Source organism: Sinohyriopsis cumingii, chromosome 3, assembly GCF_028554795.1.
Source record: "Sinohyriopsis cumingii isolate HCF-2022 chromosome 3, ASM2855479v2, whole genome shotgun sequence".
Lineage (NCBI taxonomy): Eukaryota > Metazoa > Mollusca > Bivalvia > Unionida > Unionidae > Sinohyriopsis > Sinohyriopsis cumingii.
Window position 1 is genome coordinate 100,010,100 of NC_142963.1, and position 26,656 is coordinate 100,036,755.

Here is a 26,656-nt window from a genome sequence, read left to right on the forward strand (position 1 = left end):
ACATCATTCTGGTCTTCAGTAGTCTGGATCCAACTGATTTCTGAAATGTGCAAGTAGAACGTTTAAATATATTGTTTTATTTAATTTTTTAATTTATTTTTAATCTTTTAATTTTCAAAAGTGTTATATTTTAACTGTAAATGTTTTATAGATGGCCTTTAAATGCCAGTAAAATTATATAATATACATGGGGATGGCTAGATTTTTGAGGTAGTGGATGTTATCACCTATCAGCATATTATGATCTGATAAGTACGTGTATTATTGAAAATCTATATTTTGCTCCAAATATTGGTTTCATTGAAATGTAATGTTTACATTTATAGCCTGGTCTCAATGGTAAGTTTTTAAAAAATACTTTTAAATTTATTATGCACCCTTATTTATTTATTTTTGCTTATTGGTACATTCATTTTTGAGTATGGTGTTTGCTTTAATTAGCATTGGTTTTTTTTGTTGTTAAGTTTTACATGGGTATCAATGAAAATGGTGTTACCATCAATATTGTCAAGTATTATGTATATTTAATTTGTATTATTGTGTTGGTTTTATCCATGATTATTTTATGTATATCTTTATTATGTGATGGACATTGGTCAGTAATTGAGTTTATGGCCTACCTAGGTATTCACATTGTTTTGGTTGTTTTTGGTAAACAACACATTTCAAAGCTAATATTTCTCTATCATTTTTTGAATATATATTAAGATCATTATTAATTGGAGGTAAACATATTTACTGGTGTTGAGTTTTTAAAAGCAAGTTGTTTATGAAGAAAATATGCATAAGTTTACGTTGTATGCACTGGATTGCAGAATACTGCCACGGTCACGCTACCAAAGTGGCTAATATGGGATTTAATCAAGTCCACTGATTATAAGTATATGAAAAGTTGTCATGTAGCTCATTGTAAAATTTGTCTGCCATTAAAACACACATTGAAGACATAGGAATTTAGATGACAAGAACATTGAAGTTGCTTTAGACATGTAAGATGCTAGAGAGATGTGTGTATGTCTTTCTGATTTTAAAGATCAATCTATTCTTTATTATCCATGAGCGACAGGTTTATAACCACAACATAGGTGAGGGCATTAGATTGTTAGGTATATTTGTGTCTCATATTCTGGATATGGTACAGTTAAGGATAGGAAAGGGTGGGGTCTAGGGCAGGGGTCTCAAATATGCAGCCCGCCAAGCCATATCCAGTGGCCCGCAAAATGATTGGCATCACAAGGTGTCAAGAGAGATAACAAAGGTGGTGTTGCCCTTAGGCTGTTGAAAATGCCCTCATGCGGCCCTCAGGGCAGTTTGAGTTTAGGACCCCTGGTGCAAGCATTGTTAATTTATACTGTACTTGAGAAATATAATCTCCACTGTCCAACACAAATATTTCTCTAATGGATTTTAACATCAATAAATTTATGTCAAACATGCAGTACTCACAGATTCATGTATTACTTGAGTTTATTCCTTTTTAAGGTCAGAATGTATGCATCTGTATTGATGTGAGAATTATATTTCATGGAAATTCACAATTGAACTTTTTAATTTCCACTTCTTGGACTTCTGTTTGCATTCTGTATTTTCATAATTGCCTCATCATATTTGTGTCTCATATTCTGGATATGGTACAGTTAAGCACACCATTCATATGCATTTTAGTTTGAACAAAATATTACCTGTATACCTGTCTGAAACCTGGTTCTTTGGTGAAATGTGAGATCTCTTTGTTCAATGACATCAGAAATTCACTGTCATTGGTTTTCTTTGGAAGACATTCAGTTTAATGGTACAAAAATGTTCTGTTGATTTGAAGATGGTGATAGTCACAGGAATCTTGAAATGTAAGGGAACACCCTGAACTAATGGAAAATCTACAAAAACATTGTTAGTAGCTAATCCATGAACTGACCATCACTTTGGACTTGCATACTCACTAGTCACACGACCTATGTATCATCTTCTGGGGTCCTGGAGGGTGCAAAGTGTTCAAGGAAATGGATGTTTTTATACGTACATAAATAGTATACTGTGACTATGTGAGAAGTATGTTACAGGCCTGTGTTCTAATTATAGTGATGAAGTTTGCTATAGATAAGATGTCCAACAGTGTAGGGAAAGAAGATGCTGAAATCAAATCGAATGTCGATGGAAATTGCAGGAGAAGCCAATTGATAGCTGTGAAATAATAGCCTCAGCTGATATTTTGTATATGTTGAGTATCAGTCAGTTAAGGAAAAAGGAGGCAGTTCTAATACTATTACTTTTGATGGCGTGAAATTACAAATTGTACAACAAACTGACAGCATAAATCTGGCAAAGACTACTGTAAAATATGCTGTAACAGAATAAGCATTTTGCTGTGGTGAGTATAGGATTGTACTGAAGAATAACATTAAATATATTTTTTACCCAGCACTCATACTTCTATAGACAGAATACTTTTTCTAATTAAGATATTTAAGTGAGCATTAAATAATCTCTAGTGCCTACAGACTTTAATGCCCCTTTGTCATAATTTGCATGGAGAAGACTATATTGAGAAAGTACTGGAAAAAGGCATCTTTTATTTAGTTAAAAAGCCCAAAAATCAGTCTCATTTTGCAATTTTAAATTCACATTACTGATCCAACATAAGTCAACACAGACTAATGCTTCATAGCTCGAATTATACTCAAACTAATGGAGCTGAATCCAGAAATATCCTTGAAGTAGTTAATTCCTCCAGATGGTGGTTTTAAATATCAGCATACACTTCTTCTTTGAATAGTACATAGCAATAACTGACTACAACTCAATTTTGTGCATACTAATACACATAGCACATCGCAGTCACACTGTCCTGGAATACTCTGTGTGAATTGGAGGAACTATCGACAAGAAAATGGAGAAAGGACAACATGTTTACAGTTTATTATTTTCAAATATATCACTGCAAATTTTGAAGAATAATTCACAGACTGGCCAAAGCTAACGAATTTAAGAGTTGTCTTCATTGTTTTATTCAATAATCAGAATGATTGACTTTATGTAAAACACTGAGTCTTATTTTATTAACAGCTGTTTCTTGTTTATCATATTTGTTTTAATTTAAAATAAGGACCCATATCTCTTATTGCATAATAAATGGGTTCATGAGTTACCAAGATGCATATTAATGAGGGAATGATGAATTGATAGAATTTGACAGCCATTTTAATAGTTAATAAATCCAATATTTGAAGGAATTCAAATTCATTAGTATCAGATATTTCAGTTCTTCTATTTCAGTATTTATTCAAGGCAATATATGTCCTGCTTTTTGCTTCAGGACTGCTGGACATTGCAAGAAGGACATACACAGAGATTGTGGATGATATTGCAGGTGACCACATAACAGTCAGTCTTTTTTAATATGAATATGTATATTTTTAATGATAATCATACTAGAATGGTATATTGTATTTATATTTTTGACCCTTAGGGACAGGAAAGTCCTAACATGTGTCCTAAGTATTGCTTATAGACAGCCACACCCCAGATTTTGCATATTATGACTGAAAATATCTGCAATAGTTCAAAGGCATCAGGACGGGGGAAAAACGCAGATGGTACACTAAGTAAGAAGCATTTCATTCAGATGTACGATTTACGAAGGGAAGGCAGTTTAAAAATATAAATTTGCCATTGTATTCTGAATGCTTATGGTTTATAATGTAAATTATATTCATACTTTAGGGATAAGGAAGTCCTAACAGGTATCCTAAAGATTGGTTATTGGGAACCACACCCTAGATTTAAAAGGATATGATTGAAAATATGTAAACCTGTTCAAAGAAATCAGGACAGAAAAAAATCTATCATATGATACCCTTTTTCAAGGAAGAAGCATTCCATTCAGGCATACAATTTATCAAGGAAAAGCAGTTTATTTGCTAGTTTATTCAGAATGGTCTTGGGTTATAATGAAAATCATAGAAAATTCTATACCAACATTGCATCTATTTATGAATGCACAATTTAACAATATGTGTACCTTTTTCCAGGATTCCAAGTATATTTGAACTGTAACAGCTGCAGCATATACAAAAGTAGTGGTGCTTCTTAAAGTATGGAATACATATGTTTGGTTTTTATAACTAAGGACTTGCAAAGATATATACTGGGAAGTAATGCTCACTGTCCACCCGATCCAGATCCATGAACAACTCAACTAGATTCCATACATAACTCCTATACACAGCTCCTCTAGAATCCATTATACACAAGTCCTCTAGAATCTGTAAATCATAATCTTACCAGTAATAACCTGTCTGAATTGTAGTTAAATTAGAAGCTGGATCATCATCCATTGACTTGTCATCAATGACTGTACCAAAACTGTACCCAGTCTCCAAAGATGAAGCTGTGGTATCTAAGGTACAGCTGCTCATGAAATTAGGTCTGTGGAAAGATGGGTTCCAGCAGTAGATTGCTGGAACTGTATAAAATGCATCCACATCAGCAGAATGCAGCTGAACAGTAATTGTTGTAGCTTCTTCAGCTGATCATTCTAATCATGTCTGTGCTTTTAGCTCACTGAATTTATACATAAGCATCTTGAAACGTAGATAAGTTTAACTAATTCAAATGTCAGCATCATCTACTTTTCTTTAAACCAATTTAAATTTTACTTAACCCATTTTATCCTGAATACAACTTTGGTCATAATACTTCATTCCATCCTGAATATGCCTGTGGGTATAGTTTCCCATTTTATCCTGAATACGACTTTGGTCATAATACCTCATTCCATCCTGAATATGCCTGTGGGCATAGTATCCCATTTTATCCTGAATATGACTACGGTCGTACTCTACTACATATGTGTGTAGTGTCTCTAGAAATATGTGTTATACATCACAAATATTTGTGTACTTCTTCAACAACACAGGAAATGGTTAAAGCATGCATGTGCAGTGAAATGTTTAAAATCAACTTGGTTGGAAAAGAAATCGTTGGCTTGAATATCAGTTGATAAAATTATGTACAACAACTCAGATGTAAACATGGATGTAGATAGCGAGGGTAGTCACATTGAAGTTGACAATTTGGATGATTCTGATGATAATATTGACTTAAATGATGGACCAGGATTAGAATTGAATCAAGTTGATGAAAGAGATGATGCATGGCTTCATGCACTTTTCAACACTGATTCAGAGAATGAAGCTGACTTTGAAGGCTTTCAGATTTGGTCTGGGATGATTTTTCCAGATTAAATCATCCCAAAGTAATGTTGTGCATTGGCTTCTTCTGGATGTTGAACAGCTGCCCCTTCTATCAATTTAAATCATGACTGCAACTAAGGTGACAAGTTTTCATGAGAAACTGCACGGTGAAGTACATGTTCTAGAATGTGAAGTAAACAAATTGTAACTAGAAATAGAATTCCCTTACGAAATGATCGTCAGTAATTCATGAACTGGCATGAACTGTTATTGAACGGTTCATGAACCATTCATAAAAGTTCATCAAAAGGTTCATGAACTATTCATGAATTTGCATGAACTGAAAAGGGTTAGTTCATGGAATTATGAATTCATGAACAGTTCATAAAAGTTCACAAATTGGATCATCATCATTCATGAACAAGATAATGAAATTATTCTTGAACTATGATGAGCAAAGTTTCTCATGAATGTTTCATAATTTTATGAACAGTTCCTGTTAAAAGAATTTGATTATCTGACAAACTGACAAATACCTATTTCATCCTGAATCATAAAATAACTTTAGATGTGGTGTTTTAAAACAGTATGTAATATATAATATTAATATTATCTTAAAAATGGTATTTCATTTCAGATAAATTTCAAATATGCATTAAAGAACATCTAAACAGTCAAGCGATATTCTTCTTTTTACTCTTAGCAACACTTTTTGTACATATTGTAATTTTTCTTTGAAGCATACTTCATAATCAAGGGGCTGTCTTTCCACTGGGGTTTCTCCAGACTTGGCCAATCTTTTCCCCAGAGACTGAACTGTCAGATATCTCTTTTGTGAAGATGTTAAGGGCCTATAATTTAATCAAATCCTGCCCATTGTCACTACTGAATGTCTCCATCTGCAACTTAAGATGTTTCATCCGATCACTGTTTGGATTTTTAACAATGCTGCAGAAGTCACTATTTAATGTCTCTTCCATCTTGGCCATAGGATCCTCCAGTTTTCAAATTTTCCTCCTTAACCTACAAACTTCATCTTCTAATAATTTTACTTCTCTTCTGTCTGGTCATGAAAAAAAGGTAAAGTTAGTTAATTACAGATAATCTCTGATCAACATTGTTTTTAGCTTTTAGCACATTATCATTGTACCCCACTTTATTTACTGGAATAATGATCCAACTCAAAAATTATTTAATCCCTTACACATAATACACAACTTACTGAGCATTTATATTATTACAGAATTGTCACTAGTTTTATATTAACTGAAGCTGTCTAGCCATAGGTATAGTCACAGGAGTTGGATGTTTTAATCAATAAAATATGACATTTTTTTTTACAACATCATTACACTAAATAATCTTATCTGTGTGCATGTGTGTGTGTGTATGTGTGTATGTATATATATATATATATATATATATATATATATATATATATATATATATATATTACAGATAATGGTTATTTTGTGCTTTCAAATATTTTTGCCATTTTTTATTGATAAAACGTCAGACTTGTGTGGTATAGGTCCTTAGTATGTCACTAATGCATCCACTCCGAATCCACATGTTGCCTATAAGCTGCTTCCGGTTTCATCACGTTGTTATTTGCACCTGTATAATGTGTCCAGTTTCACACATGAACTATTTTGTTGTGTTTTTTTTTCTTTTAAAATTACCAAATTACAGCAGATTATAGAAATAGTGATGTCATGTAAAAGAAAATGATCTCGAACATCTCAATTCCTATTGCAGATGTCGTACCGTGTCTGGTATCGAGAACGGGGGGAGGGGAGGGTATAATGTTTAGTGATTTTCAAAACTTCATTGAGCAATTTTAAATTTGGTCTGAACAAATTTGTGTATCATTAGCTTGGTTATAACTAATATGCTGACATTAAAAACCAATAAAATATTGATATAGCTACCACTGAAATAATCGCAAATGACAAAGAAAAAGATACTCACCGTAATTTTGATCATCCAGGCTGGGTACACTTTTCCGCCTAATTTTGCTCTCACCAAATCATTCGATTCTCGGCACTTCTACTTACTTAATAAAATGATGCTGAAAATATTCTCATCTGTCCATTCCACGGAGTCCACGGTTTTTGTTTGAGGTTTTTGCCTAACCATCTGCATGCTCTTTCGTTTCTGGGGAAAAGGATGCTCAACTGTTGAAATCTCACTCGTATATTAACCAACCATATCACGTCTTTTTCACAATCATCCAATCAGGATAATTGTTGTTAACATATTTCGGTTTTTACGGCATATTGGCAACCAGTGACTAAGTCAATAGAATATGCAGTTTATAACAGTAATGGAAAAAAGAAATGTTAGAACAAAGTCATTGAAAGTTTTTTAAAGCAAATACATTTTGTTCATGCTGGCCAGAAAATATTTTCCCATATTAATCCAGAACTACTCAGGTTAAGTACACACGTATTGAATTAAAGATCTGTATGAACATTTATACAGTATCATATCATTTAAAAAAAGAAAACAATATTCACCTTTATTTAAATTTCACTAATATTGTGAGAAGTTTGTATGATGAATTTTCATGAACATTTTATGAATATAATGATATAGATATTTAATATACACTTTTTTAGAAATATCTTGGTAGTGCATCAAAGTACATGAGCAAAGTTCATAACATTTCAGGAACTTCAAAGATATTATAATAGTTCATAAAAGTTCATCAGTGTGTTCATGAACTTCAAGTACATGATTCATCAAAATTCTTGAAGTGTTCATAAACTTAGTTGAGGAACTTTCATGAACATTTGTTATGAACTCAAATGATGAACTGATCATGAACATTTGAAGAACATTCATGAACAGTTCATGATTGTTCATGAAGTCATGAATTTGTTTTCATAGGGGCAGTGATGTCATGAAAAAGAAAACAATATCAAACATCTCAGTTCCTATCAAAGATGCAGTACTGCGTCTGGTCTCGAGATTGAAAGGAGGGGTATGATAATGTTTAGTAATTTTCAAAAATTTGAAGAGCAAGTTTAAATTAGGTCTCAACAAAATCATGTATCATTAGTTTCGTTAAAACTAATATGTTGACATATAAAAACCAGTAAAATATCCATATAACTTCCACTGAAATAATCATAAATGACAAAGAAAAAGATACCGTAATTTTGATGATCATGGTTGGGTACACTTTTCCACCTAATTTTGCTCTCACCAAATCTGCACTTCTACTTTTAAAAAAATGATATTGAAAATATTCTCATCTGTCCATTCCACAGGAGTCCATGGTTTTTGTTCGAGGTTTCAACTTGTAACAGAAATATTTGCATGCTAACCAACCATATCACATCTCTTTCACAGTCATCCAGTCAGGATAATTGTTGTTTACATATTTCAGTTTTCATGGCAAATATGGACAAAAATCTTTAGAAACAAAGTAATTGAAAGCTTTTTTAGCAAATACATTTTGTTCATGCTGACCAGAAAATAGTTTTCCATATTAATCCAGAACTACGCAGGTTAAGTACACAAGTATTGAATAAAAGATCTCTATGAATTTATACAGTATCATATCAGTTAAAAAAAAGGAAGATATTCACCTTTTATCTATATTTCACTAATGTTGTGAGAAGTTTGTATCATGAATTTTCATGAACATTTTATCAATATAATGATATACAAATTTCATATAAAGTTTTAAGAAATATCTCAGTGGTGCATCAAAGTAGTTTAATTATTCATGAACTCAAATGATGAATTGATCATGAATATTTAAAGAACATTCATGAACAGTTCATGATTGTTCATGAAGTCATGAATTTGTTTTTATAGGGGTTATCTGTATTTTATTCACATAATACTGGGAGCATTTCAGTCATCTTCATGAACAAAAGATTCACTGAACATCATGGTAAGTTTTTTAATTTGTTGTTCTTTCTTTCAAGTCATATTTCAAAATACAGTTGTGAGCATGTACATTGGTAAATGATAACAAAACCTAAATCACTTTGTTGCAAATTTTATTATGTTTTTAGAGATAGATAGTTTTGTATACTTTAGAAAAGAAATAACAATGTTACAATGTTTTTAGTAAACATGGTGAAGGTCATCACAATTTCTGCTGCAGCTGCTGTATGATGCTCCGTTTTACCATAATGTATTTGAAATTGCTTCTCAACAATCAGGCACTGCGTTTGGAATTGGTAAACAGAATAAAATGGGTTAATGTATACAACTTATCTAATGATTAGATCATGTGTGTTTACCTGTGGCACACAAAAGCTCCCATAATACTTGGTCCTTTGTAAAAAAAAAATAACTTTTCCATAACTCCAGGTCAAACAAGACTGATTATAAGTACATGGACCACTCATTTTCAGAACATATCGAATGAGTACTGTTGCTCTTTGTTGATACTGGTAGTGCTGAAATCATTCATGCATGAAACTAATTCATTTACTCTAGCTAAATTTTGAAAGGCTTAAATGCAAAATCACAGTCTTGGGTATCATTCTCGATGATGAGCTGAATAAACTATGGCAGTATTTTCATGATCTTGGCATGCATCTGGTTTCTGTATTCCAAGTGAATTCTGTAACCCAACTATAGTTTTGTTTGATAATGTCATATTCTTTTTTCTATAGTTCTTATTTCCTTGACAGAGTGTTGTTTTTTAGCCTCTGGTAGTTTCCAGATGCTTGTACATGTTGATGCTGGGAATTGGAAGTAGCATGCATCATTAGACATCACATATATACACCAAAATGTCTTTATTTGGAATTACAAGCATCTGGTGAATGCAGATTAAATGCTAGCTTTATCTTCTAATATCACCCACATTCACAAATGCTCAATAAGAATTCACCATTATTTTTCCCTTGGATTTTTAATATTTCTCTTAATTTCATACAAATATGTACTTTGTATATAAAATGTATATGCCTAAAAATCGAACTGGCCAGATAGACTTGTGATTCATTTTTTGCCCCAGTCTGTTCTGAAATTGGCAGGCATTGAACCAACAGGCCAGCAGCAGTTTTGCACACTCTCCCAGACCACATCAATCTGAGCTCCATTTCAACCTCAGTCTATCCCATTTAATAACAGAATTAGGTGGTAGTGATCAACTTTTCCAGCATACCTGGTTCTGGATGCATGCCAGACAGGGTCCAGCATAGAATCAACCAGTTCCAGCTCTGGTTCTGCCGCAGCTCATTTAAACCTGAAAGTCCTGGCATCAGAGAGGACTTTCACTGGTCCTCATTGGTTCTATCATGACATAGTATTGCCTATAACAACTCCCCTTTCCTGGTCATATGTTACTGATTCTAGACCTATGATGACATTCATACTGCACACCTAACAATCACTGTGTCTCAGCATGTTTAGACTCCTAGTCTTGTTCACTGTCCCACATAAATCTAGTTTTGCTAACTGTCCCAGATAAGTTGCTTTGCAAGCTTTGTTGCTGTTTCCTGCACAGGCTCTGGCATCACCCCATTCTTCCAGACTTGAAGATGTATGCTTACAAGAGCCATCTTTCTTCCTGGATCTGATGATGTCCAGAGAAGTCTCAGCCTTTCCGTGCACCAATTGAATTAATCTTTTGAATTCTGCTAAATGAATTTTTTCCTTCATTTTGATGTGTCACTGGCTTTGTACGGAAGTTCTATGTTTATTGATCTCTTATTAAGAAACATCAGCCTATTTACAAACAACTCCCACAGTTAGATTGAGTCACTGACATTCTATATTGTTTCATAAGGCAGTTCCAACAGTTAGGCATTGACATGCCTTTTCTTTTCACAATGTTTACTGCCATATAATATCATCCTGAATCTCTGCAAAACACATCTGGCGTTTTTCACACAAAAGTCCCAGCTGTTAACAGTGATATCATGGCCCTGGGAATGTTGAAATCTTCCTCTGTGCATGTTGACTAGAAGTCCTTCCTCAGTATGTCTCAGGACTGCTCCGGTGGCCTAGTTGTTAGAGTGTACGCCTCAGATACAGGAGGTTGTGGATTCGTTCCAAAACCGAGTCGTACCAAAGACTAACAGCTGCCTCGCTTGGTGCTCAGCATTAAGAGGTAGTGTTAGGACTGGTCGGCCTGGTGTCAGGATAATGTGACTGGGTGGGACATCATGCTGCATGTCTATGGCATGATGTCCTAGTGCTAGACATCACTATAAACTGCCACACTGCAGACATCGTAGCGATATGATTGAAAAATTGATTAACCAACGTTAAAAATCCAAATCACACACACACACTCCTCAGTATGAAATGGTTCAAAATGTAGAGATTAGGATCCATGCATAACCTGGTCTTGATGGCTATTTCGAACAATCGGAGCACAGTCTAATCCCTTCCACTGATGACCCTGCTGACAGTAATTTCTCGGAGTCATTTTCATGTATGCCTCAATACAGTACTTACTCTCCAGTACCACAGTTGCATACATTAACCTACTGCATGCAGAAAGAGATGCATTATTGTCCATGTCACTATTACAAGGTCATTTTCAGATCACAGCCACTATCTTCCTTCATTCTGTTTTGTATTACCACAAGAAACAGGTTACCAAAGTGACAGCATTGTTGCAGACCCAGTGATCAAGAGTCCAGCCTTTGAATCCTTCGAGAAACCAGAAAAGTATGAAGGACCCCTCTGAGGCATGTCCAGCTAAGAAGGCCTACTCCAAATACTTTCCATCAATGTGTGCCCAGTTTAAAATAACCACAATGTCCAAGCAAGGGGAGATGACAACTGGTTTTTACCTAGCTTTTCTCTTCATTAACCATCATGCAGAAATCAAGCAATGCTCACACTGCCTTTTTCCATCCTCTTGGATGGGGAAGACTTAAGACTTCAGTTCTGCTATGGAACGGGAGAGAGACTGTCTCAATTACCCATGGATTTTGCAAAGTGACTCTGAGGCCCTCCAGATCATATTCAATGGTGTTTCCATATTGACAAGGGCTCCTAAAGATGTCCCAAATTTCCTGTACAAAGTCAACAATCTGCAGCAAGAAATAAATACTCTTTTCAAAAGAAGCAGTTGAGATTGTTCCAAGCACAACTCACTGGATTTCACATCAGATTTCAACATGTTGCCAAAAACCAATTTCAAGATCTGGTCATAGATCTAAGTGCTGTCATTTAATATATTTGGACACTTGTTTAGGATGTCGATGCCAAAATCTGCCTTGAATTCATCTTATTCTGTTCCAGCATTTCTTCATCAGGAATGTGTGCCTTGAGAATCATCATGGTAGTGCCTACCATTTGTTCATAGAATCATTTCAACTTGGGAATTTATTTGCCTCATAGTTCTTCTCATTGTCAAAGTGAATCTTCTTTTTCTGAGACTCTGTTCATGAAAGTGCAATAGATTATTCTTCTGGCCCATTTGTGGTCAGAACTTTGCCTACTTTGACCAGCAGGTCAGATGTTTTGGATTACACAAGGTCTCATCTCAAAAAATGAGAGGACCTCAGTTGACTTATGGTGGGTTTTAGAAAATGGCACACCAGCATTGTCTTTTATTAGTATGTTCAGGTAGTCACACACCAATATTTGTTATTATTCTATAATTATTTTGTGTTTTGTTTTATTCAAAACTATTTGTCATCAATATTCAGTTATATATTTCTGCTATTTAATGATGAATGAACATGTCTTGCACATCTTTCTTTATCATCTATAGTGAATCAGGATTGCTACACACTTTCTTCTATTATTTATAATAATGTTGTATTTTTGTTGGTTTTCACAGCTACAAGTTAAGTATTGCTGATTTTACATTTTGCTAACCACCGATTGTACACCACACTTCATTGTCATCAATACCATATGGTAAGGGAATGTATTGCTGATATTAGATAGCATATGACAAAGTTTCATGCCATCTGTTAATTTCTTAATTTGTATGGACAAGACAGAAATGAAGAGGGGCAGCACCTTCTTCCTAAATATATTCAAGGAAGGGTGAGGAGTGTTCTTCTCTGGCCAGATCTGCTACTAAGGACAGTCCCTTCACTGAGGAGTTATGGGACAAGGCTTCCAGGGACTTTTGTGTCAAGCCTTCAGTCTCAGAGGACATGGAAACTTTCTCCAGTTTGAAGATATTCTTTGAGGTTGCCTCATGCCTAGATCTTCTACTCCCATTTGGCTGGTAGAGTAGCTCTCTCATATGTTTGAAAAAATGGCTAGGCAGCATAAGGGTGATCAGTTCCAGACCCCTTATGCTGAAACCTTTGGTCCCTGTAGCTAGTTACTGGGTACACTCCCTTGTCTGACCTTATATCCCTTCCCCATTGCATATTGGTATGTTGCAAGATCCGTCTTGCTCCTGGTCCATAGTGTGGACTTTTATTTTACCAGTAGTACAGTTGCACAAACTCGAGTTCCAAACCCTATGCAGCTCAATGGCTTGTTGCTATGTCAACTTGACATCATTCTTTGGAAATTCTTTTCCATTTCACATGACAACGGCAATCATATCTCCCGCCATGAGACATACTCAGATTGGCCTGTGATGTCCAATAAACATAATTGTGTCCTTTGCAGCTATTATTCACAAGAATCTGAATACTTCTTTAAAAAAAATTCTATAATCAACAGATTAATCATATAGATGCCTTGCATGAACAAATAGGTGCAGTTTAAAGTGTCTGTGGTAATGCTGTAAAGTTAGTCTGGTTCCCTGACTAATTTCACTTATTCTAAGATGAAACCTGTATCCAAATAAAACACAGATGAACCAATTATCCGAAGTTTTTGGCAATGATCATTTTTTCGTAGTTGTTGCTAGTATGCGGTAGGTCCATATTTTAAGGGTAATTTTTGTAAGACTTAACAGCAAAATCGTAAGTGTTTGCAGATCTGCAAACAAGTGATTAATCCAGCTGGACAGAGTAGACAGAATTTTGGGAGATGCTGAGAGCCAGGTAGACTTTGCTGTCAGGTTGCCCTCATCTGTTTTTTCAGGGAACCTTAAACTCTGCAGCAGACCAGTCAGTGTACAGTTAAGAATCAGAAATAAAATTGGTGAAATCTCACATGAAGGATTTTTATTGGCTAAATTATAAAATTGGTCAGAGGTCATTAATTTTCTTTGGTGAATACATTATGCAGGACATTGTTAATTGTAGGTTATGATTGTTTCGTTTTTTCTATTGGTTGATAAATTTTGAAAACACTTGAAAAGCTGAATAATTTACAAAGTGAGCAATACTTGAGCAGCCAATGGCAGATACATTATATTATTGTCAATAATATTGAGATTTGTGGTACAGTTTAAGAAATATTGTGTATGCATCATAATGCTTTGGCCAATCAAGATTCTTTGTTCCTTGGATCTGATATTTTGTATTTTGCAGAGCTTGTGAAGCAACTGGAAATGCAGTACAATCTTCCACTACGTACCAGCTACAGTATGTTCCGCGGCTTTTATATCCAGCTTTTATGCACAAGCAAAGACAACTATTCGCCAGAAAACCTGCCAGGAATCTTCCTGAAGGTTACCAAATTGAAGAATACTCTAAATTTTACCACAGTTGACCTGGTATGTTGTTCTTTTTGGTGACGCTCTTATCTACTTATCACTGTATTTGATCTGATTTTCCCTATGCTGTTAATGTACAGGTTTTCAGTTTTGCACTACTGAAGATAAAGCCATAAAAAATTAACATATGATTGGTAGTGGTTTATGTATGTGTACTAAAGTCACAGAGTATAAATTCACCCCAAAGAGTGTGTTGTTGAGGATGGAGGGTGTGAATGGAGGATGAATAAGTGAGGAAATTAGTGTAAGGACAATGCTACTTTGAGCCTGTGGTATTGGAGAGCAAAATATAGAAGTCAGTTTTACACTGGCAGTGACCAAGTGATGTTGGCAATCTTAACAGTTTTGTTTGAAGTTTTTTTTAAAATTTGTTTATAGATTGATCAGTTACTCCTTGATGCATTATCTTCACACTTTGACTATTTCATGATGAAGTAAAGAAAATTAATTCTTGCAAGATAAACCCATTTTTGTTTTAGGTCAAGGACAAAAACATGGAAGATATGTGTTATGGTTTATAAACAAATTTTCAGTTTCTGTTATTACCTTATCTCATTTATGAATTATATTCCTACATGGGATGATCTAATTATTGTTATCATAAAGCAAAGACAAGTCATTATATCATACATTTGCACACTCCTTTGACCTTGAGGTCAAGGTAAAAGGTTAATGCCAATGTTTTAGGTATAGGTTCAAGATGGAGGCACATTCCTTTTTTTGAATTTTATAACAACTGTAAAAGCGGAATAATTGGCAAAGCCTTACAAATATTTTTATATCCAAAGTAAACATGTATTAGGCTGGAATCCCCCAAAATCTTGCGTTAAAAAAACAGACATATGAGATAAAATAGTTTTCCAGTGAGAAAAGTCAAATACACTCCTACAACATGCATTTCTAATGGAACAAGTTGACTGCACCTTGATGTGGATCTTATTTATTAAAATTTAGTCTAAGAAAAGGATTTTAAAAATCAACTCATACAATGCACCTGGAAATGTCAGTTAAACAAAAAGCCTTTCTTTTGACAGTTTTAATAATTCTGAAGATGAATATAAGTTCAGCATGTCAATGAGTTGTACCAAGAAATACAGTGGTTTGCAAATTTCACTACTGATCATTCTGTATTAAAAATAGGCACATACAAACTCTTAGAAAAATTGGAGTAATACAATTAATATACAGATTTGACAGCATTTTTCCTAAGTATTATTGAATTCTCGATAAATTGGGATTATCCTTTTTCTTCCCTATTTAGACTTTTATCTTGTAGTCATAATACTTTCAGTGCAGGCACCAAAATGCAGTTTAATAATGCCAAAAACATTTTCATATCTTTTTGTACCTCTGTAACCAGAAAAAATGGCCATTTTTTCTGGTTGCTAAGGCTTTTCCTTGCTATGTTTCACACCAATGTATGTATGACTGTCTAAATACAGATTGGGTTGGGACGGCATGCTACCTATATATAACATTACTCAAACCCAGGGCCTCAATGGTATATTAAGCAATACAAATTGATATAACAAGTACTCTTCTGTTTTGAAATTTAAAAAAACTACAATAAAAGGTCATAGAAATTCTATTTATCTCTTGTTATGCCTCTAAGTCTTAAATAACATAAAGAAAGTGAAACCAACAAGTAAAATAAGCAATTTATTTGTTTCTCAGAGCTACAGTTTAAGTGAAAATTTAAGGGACACAGTATTGTGAATTGAATAAAAAATAATCCTAAATGTCTTGGCACAAATCCAGAAGTATAGAATGTTCAGAATTGAATTCCAGTCGTCTTGAATGTACAGGTATCATACCTATTATTCATGCTTTTTTTTTGTCATCAAATTTATGTTTAAAGTTTACTTTCTTGGGTGATGTTTATGTTCTAATCATGAAACTTGATAATTTGTTGCATCCCTACCACTACTACACCCTTGAAACGAAAGGTCAGTGTGACCTATGTTTTTGCTTTATTAAGTCTAGTTAAATATTTGTGTTTATGATTACATAATTCATTGATGCTTCACCTACTGTATATACTCACTTATAAGTGATCCCCTCCCCCATCCTCTTTTCTTTAAGTCAGGGAAAAATAAACAAGACAAACTGAATAGATAGATTGGTAACAAAAATAATGACCAATCCAATGTAAAATACAATATTTTTTAATGTCACAAATAAATTGACAACTTACAATTTGTTTTAATTAAGTCTATCAGAATCTTTAGTGCTTGACATTTTAAATACATTTATAAGATAAATCCTTGAATTCAGTTATAGGTCACATACCAGTATAAAAATAGTTCAGACTGATATGATCCAGGATATCCCATAATATGTTAATTCCACCTTTACCCATAAGTGACATCTCATCTCTGTGTGGGTTCAAGTCTCTAGCTCAATGTAATTTTTTTATTTTAATCACTGCATATCATTCATTGTGAAATGTTACTGTGGCAGGTTTACTATGTATTGTATATGTGAATGAGTATAGGAATTAGGTGAGTCCACTGCATGCTGCATGCTTTTCATGTAAGGCCTCACCTTTAATGGTTAATCATTGTAATTATAGAAGAGTAAACTGAACTGCTGGCCATCACTCCCAGGCTAATCAAAGCCTGTGCCTTTCACACAGTAAAATCTGGCTTTTAAGGGTAGAAATTGACAAAGCTTTTCAAGCAGATTTTGTGATCAGTGATTTTTTTAAATATAAAATTAATAGGGGCCCTATGTGACTGAGAGGTCTAAAGCACTTCCTTTATCAATCACTGCCATCTCACCTGTCTGCTTGAATATAAGTCTAGGGCTTAGCCAATGTGGGTATGTAAGAAAGCTTGCCATTATTTTCTCATGGGTCAGTGGTTTTTGCTGGAGTTTTCCTGGGTTCTTCCTCCATTAGTTATACAGGTTGCAATATTTAGCCTCTCATACATTGAATAATGGTGTTAAACTCGAAACAAGAGCAGCAACAAATAATTATTTTTAAAAAATTCTGTTTATGTCTTGTATACCTTGTCACAGTTGGTAGGTATGTGGGTGGGTGAGTCAGTAGGTGGGTTCACAATATATTAGCATATTACTGGCTATTTAGTGGCAATTAAAATTAAAATTTTAAATTTTTAAATGATTGAAAATTCAAATGTAAAGAAGAAAGATTCAAATATATCTTGAGTTAGAAAATGGACCAAGATTTAGTCAGAATTTAATTTCTTCATGGTAATGTGTACAGAGGCTACTGGGGCCCTGAGTGGCCGAGTGGTCTAAAGCGCTCTCCATTACGGATCACTGCCATCTCACCTCTGTCTGCGTGGGTTCGAGTCTCAGATTCGGCCAATGTGAGTATGTGAGAAAGCTTACCAGTAGCTTCTCGTGGGTCGGTGGTTCTTTCTGGGGTTTTCCTGGGTTCTTCCTCCACCATTAATACTGGCTGCCATGTATAGCCTATTGTGTGCTGAAAAATGGCATTAAACCCTACAACAACAACAACAACAACAACAGAGGCTACTGGAGACTAATGAAGTAGAATTTTGCAAGATTGGTTGCCCATTGAAATTTTGAAAATTTCTTTGTTATATAGTTATAAAATGTCACTGATTTTTCTGTTTTCGTCTTTCAGATCAAATTGAACGGTAAGTTGCATTCATATGGTATGGCAAAGTTTAGGTGAGTGATTATCTCAGTCGCATCAAATATGTTCAAGTAGGGAGATATTTAGGTGTACACTTTATATAAAAAAATAATCGAGATAGCTGTTTAGTGAGAAATGTTTTTGAAATGGCAATCTGTTGCAGAAAAATAAAATGTGTGTTCAAATTTTTTAAGTCTTGAAGTTATATAGTGCTGTCTTCATACTGTACCAATTTCTCACAGCTTGCTAAAACAGATCTGTGCTGAAATTTTTGTAAAATATTTATATACATTTAAATTCTTAATAATTTGTATCACGGTAAGAATCATAGGTTACTTCATTTATATGAGTAAGTATGAACAAGTGTTTCTGAGCTGTGATGCATGACATTGTGGATATCACATTCATTCATTTGCTTGGTTAAAAGTTTCTTTTGAGGCTCATTGAATTTGTCCACATTGTCAACTTTATCATGTCTGCTTTCAAATGGATTAAACCGCGTGTTTAAGTCATTCACAAACAAATCTAATAAAACAAAAGCTTCGATGTCTGCTACAAGAGTGTACATTGTTGGTTTACAATAAAATGTAGTTCCTAACACATGATACTAATTTTATGAAGCAGTGCAGTATGGAGAAAACTGCACGATTCTGATAATGTAAGTTGAAAAGAGAAAAAAAGGAGTGTATACTAATTGTCATTAGTGTTATATTAATATTCTTATTTTATTCATTATAGACAGAGTCAAGGAGTCTCTTCAGGAAATTTATATGATGACAAACATGTAAGTAACCATTTGTGTGCATTGGTACCTTTTAAAATTGTACCCGTTGGTACCTTTTAAAACTAGATCCTTCAGGATACGTAAAGCACGTTTTGATGTTCATGCTTTTTATTTTACTAATTAACTAGATATTTCTTATATAACAGTTATGAAAGAAAAAGCTTTACTCCAACCAAAATTTCATTTATTGTCTGCAGTAGCTTGTATCATTGTAAGAAGTACATGTAATATTGCCCAGAATGAAATCATGCATTTGACAAACTGGTTCTAGAGGACCCTTGCAAACTCAGAATGTGGGGCTATTTAAAATAAAAGAGGGGTTACCAGAATTTTTACCTGATTTATTGACTCCATTCATTTACAGTAAGTGTATGCACCATTTCTTATCTAGGCTCTTGATATGATAAACTTCATTTCATGAAGTTCAACAGAAACAATGAATCTTGTTCTCAGGACTTTATTGCTTATTACAGAAATGTATGAATCATAATATATAACTCATTTACTGTGATATACAGTCAGTATGCCACAACAGCAATGCTAAATTGAGTTGAGAATTTCATTCTGTACTCCTTTCCCATCCAGTGCTTCTGTGCACTCATAAAATCAAGTTTAAAGAGGGGTGGTCACTCAGAAGAGACAGCTAATAAATCATCTACTATTTCAGAGCAGAGTCTGCTCCTCAGCCTGGTTTTGGCGATGCAGTCAAACCTGTCCTAAGGGTCACCTGGTCAAAGTGGCCATTCTAATTTCCCCCCAGCAACTTTCCATTATAAATGCCATGTATTTAATGGTCATCTGCCTTAAGCTGTCACTGGAGCAGTGACCACTCCAAGTTTGCAAATATAAGACTTCATTTGTTTGATGAGCTAAGCATTTTTTTAGATAAAGGCACATCATGTGGATCAATGTTAAAGTTGATTAATCGCTGTGTATCTTGATTGTACTTACTGTACTCCAGTCACACTGTCAGTGAAACTCAATGGTGTCTACATGTGGGCTTTAGAAGCAAGGCAGGAAAGTATAGATGCAATTTATTTGCTGAATGTTTGGGAAATTAGTTGTACTATCACAGCAGAAATGGAGGTCATTTGTGCCTGTGTGACAGGTATAGTTAGATATCTTCATCCATTTGACTGAATTAAAGCTATCTGTGAAGAGAAAATGTTCATCTTAGAGCAGAGATAAGTGTTCCATCCCTTTCATTAGGAGCAGGGGTCATTCAGTATTCAAAACATGTTTGTGAAGACAGGTGCTGTTTTGCTTGATGGGTTATGATGAATAGACAGGCATGGCTTCTTTTGATTTTCTGTTCATCACAGGCTTCCCACATAGCCAACTGTCTTTTGATCTTGATGAGATGAGCAACTGATTAATCCAGATATTTTGTATAGTTTGAAAAACTAAGATTTGTCTATATTTTTAAGTTGGTGATGGTTTCACTTATAGGATGGATTAAAGTGAGCAGGATACAGCAGTCTTGTCTGGAACATAAATTCAGGAGAGAAGAAAATATAACCATAACAGACAGTTACTGTGATTTTATTGTACAGTGCACTTAAAGCAATCTTGATAATGTTACAATAATAATAATAATAGTAATGACAATATTAATAATAATAATAATGACAATATCAATAATAATAATGACAATATTAATGATAATAATGTAATAGTGACAATGTTAAACGCATGGTATTTGTTTCTTGATTACCTAAGAAAGGTTGGTGTAATGTACTCAATAGACACATGCATTTTGTACCTTTTTAAAGTGGATAGGCAATTTTCTAAGCACACTTGAACCAGAGATAATGATTTTGGGTCTTATTCTTGGAGAGAAAAAAAACAAGTGAAGCTCAGTGAATGTTTGAAGAGTATACATGAGCATGTACATAGTCACATAAAGTCACAATTTGACAATTTCTTTCAATATCCCTTATCTTTGGCATGATCCTAATTAACAAACAATGTTATCAAGGAGATGAGGCAGCTGTCAACAGCTTCAGCAGCTTAGTATACTGAGAACCATCTTTACGGACCTCCTTGATAGTCAAATTATGTTTATAATAACAATAATAATAATAATAATAATAATAATAATAATAAAGACTTTATTTAGAGAAGGCAACTCAATTACTTACAGAATTAATCTACCTTGAGGCCTTCTATCTGTTATGTACAATATATACAGTATATACATCATAATGTGAAGAATCTGGCTTGACACTAAATAAATAAGTGATTTTAAAAATCAAAGTGTCAAGCTTGGAACAAATCTACAGGCATCTGTGAAAACATAAACATATATAAAATATAAAATATCTTCACCTTAAGTGAAGATTGTATTTCCAGTGCTTCTTATGCCTGTCCTGTTGGCAGGGACTTTATTGATACCTCTACAGAATTCAATTGGTTGTTTGTGAATTGACTAAAGCAGGTCTATGGCAAATGCAACGAATGTTCAGGAGACTGAAATTGACTCTTACCAAGCATCCAGTAATACTCCTCTGTTCCTGTCATAACCTGATTGCCATCGTTCTCACATCCCACGGCTTAATTTTTCCTTCTTTTAGACATTTACCTAAAGTCTTGGTTATGGCCTAACCAGTACCTCTAGTCAAAAGTACCTATGCAATATGGCTTTTTTTTGTATGCCAGTGTCAATACTTTCATCTGCAGAAATACAAAAGATGAATTTAGTAACTTGCTGTTAGTGTCTGTTGAAAATGGCTTCTAGGACTATAACATAAATGTTCACCTGGATTCTGATACATATGCAGCATACCATATTTCATGTATTTTTTCTTACACAACAAAAATTATTCATTTCAGAGAATGAAAACTTATTTGTAAAATAAATAATTTGTAAAACAAATAATTTGTATTTTGTGGTACTGACTGTATAAAAAGTAAAGGGATTGTACCTGAATAAGGTTGACATGACACATGATATTCGACAACCTAACAGTACTATTGTATAAAAAAGTACAGTTTGTCTCATTTTGCTCTCAAACTCAACAATCCAGTAGAATTACAATATAAATAAAAGTACTCAAAAAGACTTCTGATATTATTAGTCATCTTCGCTAGCAAAGGTTCTGATATGTTAACTTACCTATACCTTGATGGAATCATCCGATACTTGAGTGCTTTGCACTAGTGACATCTATTGGACTTGTCGACTTTCCTCCCATTGTATGAAATACCAACATATCAATGGTATGGTAAAGCGGCACATTGTACATCGGTCAAAAATGAAGGAGACAATTGACTTAAAAAGGATACTTTGTAAGTTTGATGTTGAAAGTCTGACTACTTACCAGAAGGAAACCATCACAGGTGTATTTGAGGGAAAGTATTTGTACAAATACGGACTGGCCATGAAAAATAGCTTATTTATTGAGTCCATTCCAGCTGTGTGCACTCCATGTCTCAATTATGGAGGAATAGTGTTCAGATTTGAACAACTTGATATTGATTGGACCCAAAGCACTGAAATATTTTATTGATCCAACAAGGTGTAGATAGGTTAACACATTGGAACCTTGGCTAGTGAAGATGATTATTAGTGATTGAGAGAGAGAGAAATGATGAATGTTGTTTCATTGCGCAAGATCATCTCATTTCAGAGCATGCTTTGTAGCTGTTATGGTCTGTTATGTTGGCAAAATGATTAGGATGGTCTGTAAATGTATCATTAATGGAAATTTTTTATTGGTAAATTATCCTGAAGGGTATGAGCCCATGTTGTCAAGTGGTGCAAATTGTATTCTTACAGCAACAGTAAGTTACCTCATTGACAAATTGCAAAACAAAAATAAAAGAATTCAAAGCCTCTAAATAAACAGTTCATTTTGTTTTCTTTTCTTTTTACGATATCATTTTTCACAAGAACCATATGGCTGTGCATTGTTATCTAAATGCTTATTAAATATGCTTAGAGCTTTGGCCAGGTTGACACCAGACTTGGGGCAAAATTTGACAGAAAAGCTCCACAAAGAAAAAATTATAAACAGGACTTGCAAAACTGTTAAGACATATGTCAGGGTAAACACTTGATAAGGCATCATAAATTCTGAATAGCATCTTTAGATCATTTGATCAAAACCAGTCCCTAGATTTATGCATAGTCGTCATTGTCTTCACAGCCTGCATTTTAGTTGTCTAATATTTATAATGTTATTTGTACAAAAAAAATGTGTAGATAAAGCTAACTATGTAAACCGTTATTTGTGGATGTAATAAGTTTATCTATGTCATCATTACTGTTTGAAAAGGGTCGTTGATAGCCTTCTTTCGTAATTTAGCTTGTAATATCTGTTCTTTGTTTTTTATTCACAGAGTGGTAAAGGAACTGCTGATTGACATCCGAGACCAAATTGGCTGTCTTTACAAACTCACAGAGTGTGTTTCCATGTTGGATATGTTGCTTGGATTTGCCCATGCTTGCACAGTTTCAAACTTTGGTGAATTTTGCGACAAATTTTATTTAAATTTTCTTTATTTTATTTGCCGTGGCATACACATTAGCTGTAGCAACTTATATTACATACTTATGACGGTTCGAATTTTGGTGTTACATTGTCTTTGGTTTGACTAAAATGGTTGCAAAGGAATATCGTGGTGGTCTGAATAAAGTACTTTCTGAATCTGAATCATTTCAATTTGTAGCATGTCTCAATATTAGCACAGACATCTAATCACTAAAGTCAAAGGCCCATTGGTCTAAATCCCTCGACTTCACCAATCTCTTCTATCTCACCTGTCAGCATGGGTTTGAGTCACAAGCTCAGCCAATATGGGTATGTGAGAAAGCTTGTCAGTAGCTTCCCGTGGGTCTAATTCTTACCAGGTTCTTCCTTCATTATACTGACCATCATGTACTGAAAAATGGCATTAAAACAATAGTGTACTATGTCAAACAATTTTATAGTTCATTAGTCACTTTATATATATTCTGGTACTAACTAGTACTGTATGTATGAAGGTCATATGTGAGTAGCCACTTTACATGATGTAGATGTAATGATGATTCTGTAGTAATCTAAAATTATTGCATCTAAGAAATTAAGAAGAAGATGAAGTTTCTAGCTTTTTGTAATTTATTCTTTCATTTTTATGACAGTCTGTAGTCACTTTGGTAAAGACTCATGTATTGTTCTTATATGAGCCAGATCCTTTGACTGCCAGATATTGCTGACAACATCAATCAGATTGCTTCTGGGTTAAATTTGGGTCCACCTTTTAGTAAGTTTTGTTTTAATTGTTTTCCATACATTTTTGGTGATGGTTATGTCTGGTGACTGTGATGGCCAAGCAATAGTCAGTCTGAATATTGTTTGCAACTTTCCACTGAGTTGCTCTCTTTGAGATGTGCCCAGAACAATTACTTTATTGAAGAATCTTAACCAATCCCCCATTAGAAATCCTTTGGCAACAACAGTCCATACATTTTGATAACAGTATGCTTCAAATTAATAATACTTTCAACAGGTGTCAGTATGCAAATTCCATGAATAGTTACACAATCCCAAAACATAGTGCAGATTGTTCTACAGTGATAAGATAAATACCAGCCATTACACTTTTGGCCTGATTATTATGTGTTTTTCACCTAATTACATCTATGCTTGCGTGTATGTGCCTTATGCTTTCTTGGTACATGAAAAAAATAAAAAAATAAGGCAATAAAAGTTGTTTGTTATTTTCATTATCATCTCTTTAGTCCCACGCATGATATAATTTGAGAGTAGAGTCAAACATGTCTACAGCAGCCACCCATGGTAATAGGCCAAAGTGCCCTTTGTAGACGGGAGACCTCTGAAGGCAAGTTTAGGTTACAAACATGGTTAATGACAAATAGGTCTAATATGCACCAGATAGCAAAATTATAGCATTATTACTAGTAGTCGTATCATTATTATTTTGCATATTTTATTATTAGCAGAAGTAATATGCTATCAAGATACATGTATTTAGTGTAACTATTTAGCAAAAACAATAACAAAATAAAATGTTTGACACAACTCTCATGTATCTTCACTCTAATGCTTCATGTACAGTACATTCATCACTGATTCGTCTGTTGCTGTCAAATGTCGAAGTTGTGATCAATATTTAGCAGTGCCTATAATTTGCATGCAAACTTTACCTATGATTGGAAGGCACAGGACTGACTTTTTGTTGGGCCAACTGGTGTAATTGGCAAGAAAGATGTTTACACTTTAAACAATTGATGGATTAAGCAGTTGCTCAAACTCACCAAAATCAAAAGACAGTCTGCGTTTTTGAGAGACAGTTGATGATTATGATATGAAAAGAAGCATCCTATGGCTATTGATTTGCATAATATACCTTTATATGTAAACAGTGCTTTGCTCATCAAACAAAACAAGTTTAATTTACATACTTGGAGCAGTCACTGCTGATACTTTCCAGTAACCATGGAAAGCAGGGTGAAACAGAAATGCATGACTGCTGACCAGGCAAGACAGATGACCGATGATTACACAACATTTATATGGACATAGAACACAGTTAATTTTACTATATATTCTCCACATTTGTTTCTCAGTACTGAACTCTCCACTGTGGCAATCAATACAAATTATATGTTAATCTGAAATACCTTCAAAGATGACTTCACAGAGAAGGTCTTGTCAAAGGTTCACGCATTATTTTTGAAAGGCAGGACTGTAAACAAACAAGCATGCAATGGAACACAGATTACATTCAGGATCATCACCAAGACCTTGTTACTCACTGTACACTGTCGCCAAAACACACACAGACAACCACACCGTAAGCTCATATTCTAAAGAATAAACAATTGTCTTTAAATCCATACCAAGAATGCCTAAATCTAACACATGTATCACCAACAAAATGAGACAGGAATAAATTTTCTAAAAATAGACTGGGACTACATTCGTGGGTACTGAACTGGAACTATTTTTATAACAGGGCTGACCATTTCATTGAGGGAATGGGAAGAACAAATTTTCAAGTTTAATGGGGGCCTTGCAAGTTTTACATCAGTAATAAATCCCTCTCTATAGTACGGATGTTGATGCTTTATCAACACAAATCAACTGTGCAAGCACAAGTTTGTTCTTATTTTTGTCTTTCAGTTAATTTGTGTCGTGGCTAAAATCATCCTGAAAGCATTGGTCAGTTAATAGCTAGTATTATAACCATAAAACATATGTACTGGCTACTCACATATGACCTATTAATGTACGTGTGTTATGTCTATATGTATATACACTCTTTGCTTCAGTATGGTAATGTCTCTAACACACAATATTTGATATCATGCATGCAACTGTCTTTATTAACAGACGATCCTAAAACTAAAATTGTACATTCCAGTGAAACCCGAGTTTACCGACACTTTGGCCGTCAAGCAAGGACAACATCCCATTTTAGAAAGGATTGGGTCAGAACAACCTATTCCAAACAATGTGGTTGGTAAACATTTATATTAA

General features: G+C 34.2%; 1 protein-coding gene across 1 annotated transcript in view; it reads left to right on the top strand.

The window, feature by feature from the left end:
• Window positions 1–26,656, top strand: part of LOC149803388 (mutS protein homolog 4-like) — a 182,656-nt gene that overhangs the window by 111,305 nt on the left and 44,695 nt on the right. The window contains exons 12-18 of the mRNA XM_089953095.1: window positions 327–339; window positions 3,314–3,367; window positions 14,573–14,757; window positions 18,374–18,386; window positions 19,124–19,169; window positions 23,511–23,635; window positions 26,541–26,635. Of these exons, the coding sequence (XP_089809221.1) occupies window positions 327–339; window positions 3,314–3,367; window positions 14,573–14,757; window positions 18,374–18,386; window positions 19,124–19,169; window positions 23,511–23,635; window positions 26,541–26,635 (531 nt within the window). The remainder of the gene's footprint in view (window positions 1–326; window positions 340–3,313; window positions 3,368–14,572; window positions 14,758–18,373; window positions 18,387–19,123; window positions 19,170–23,510; window positions 23,636–26,540; window positions 26,636–26,656) is intronic.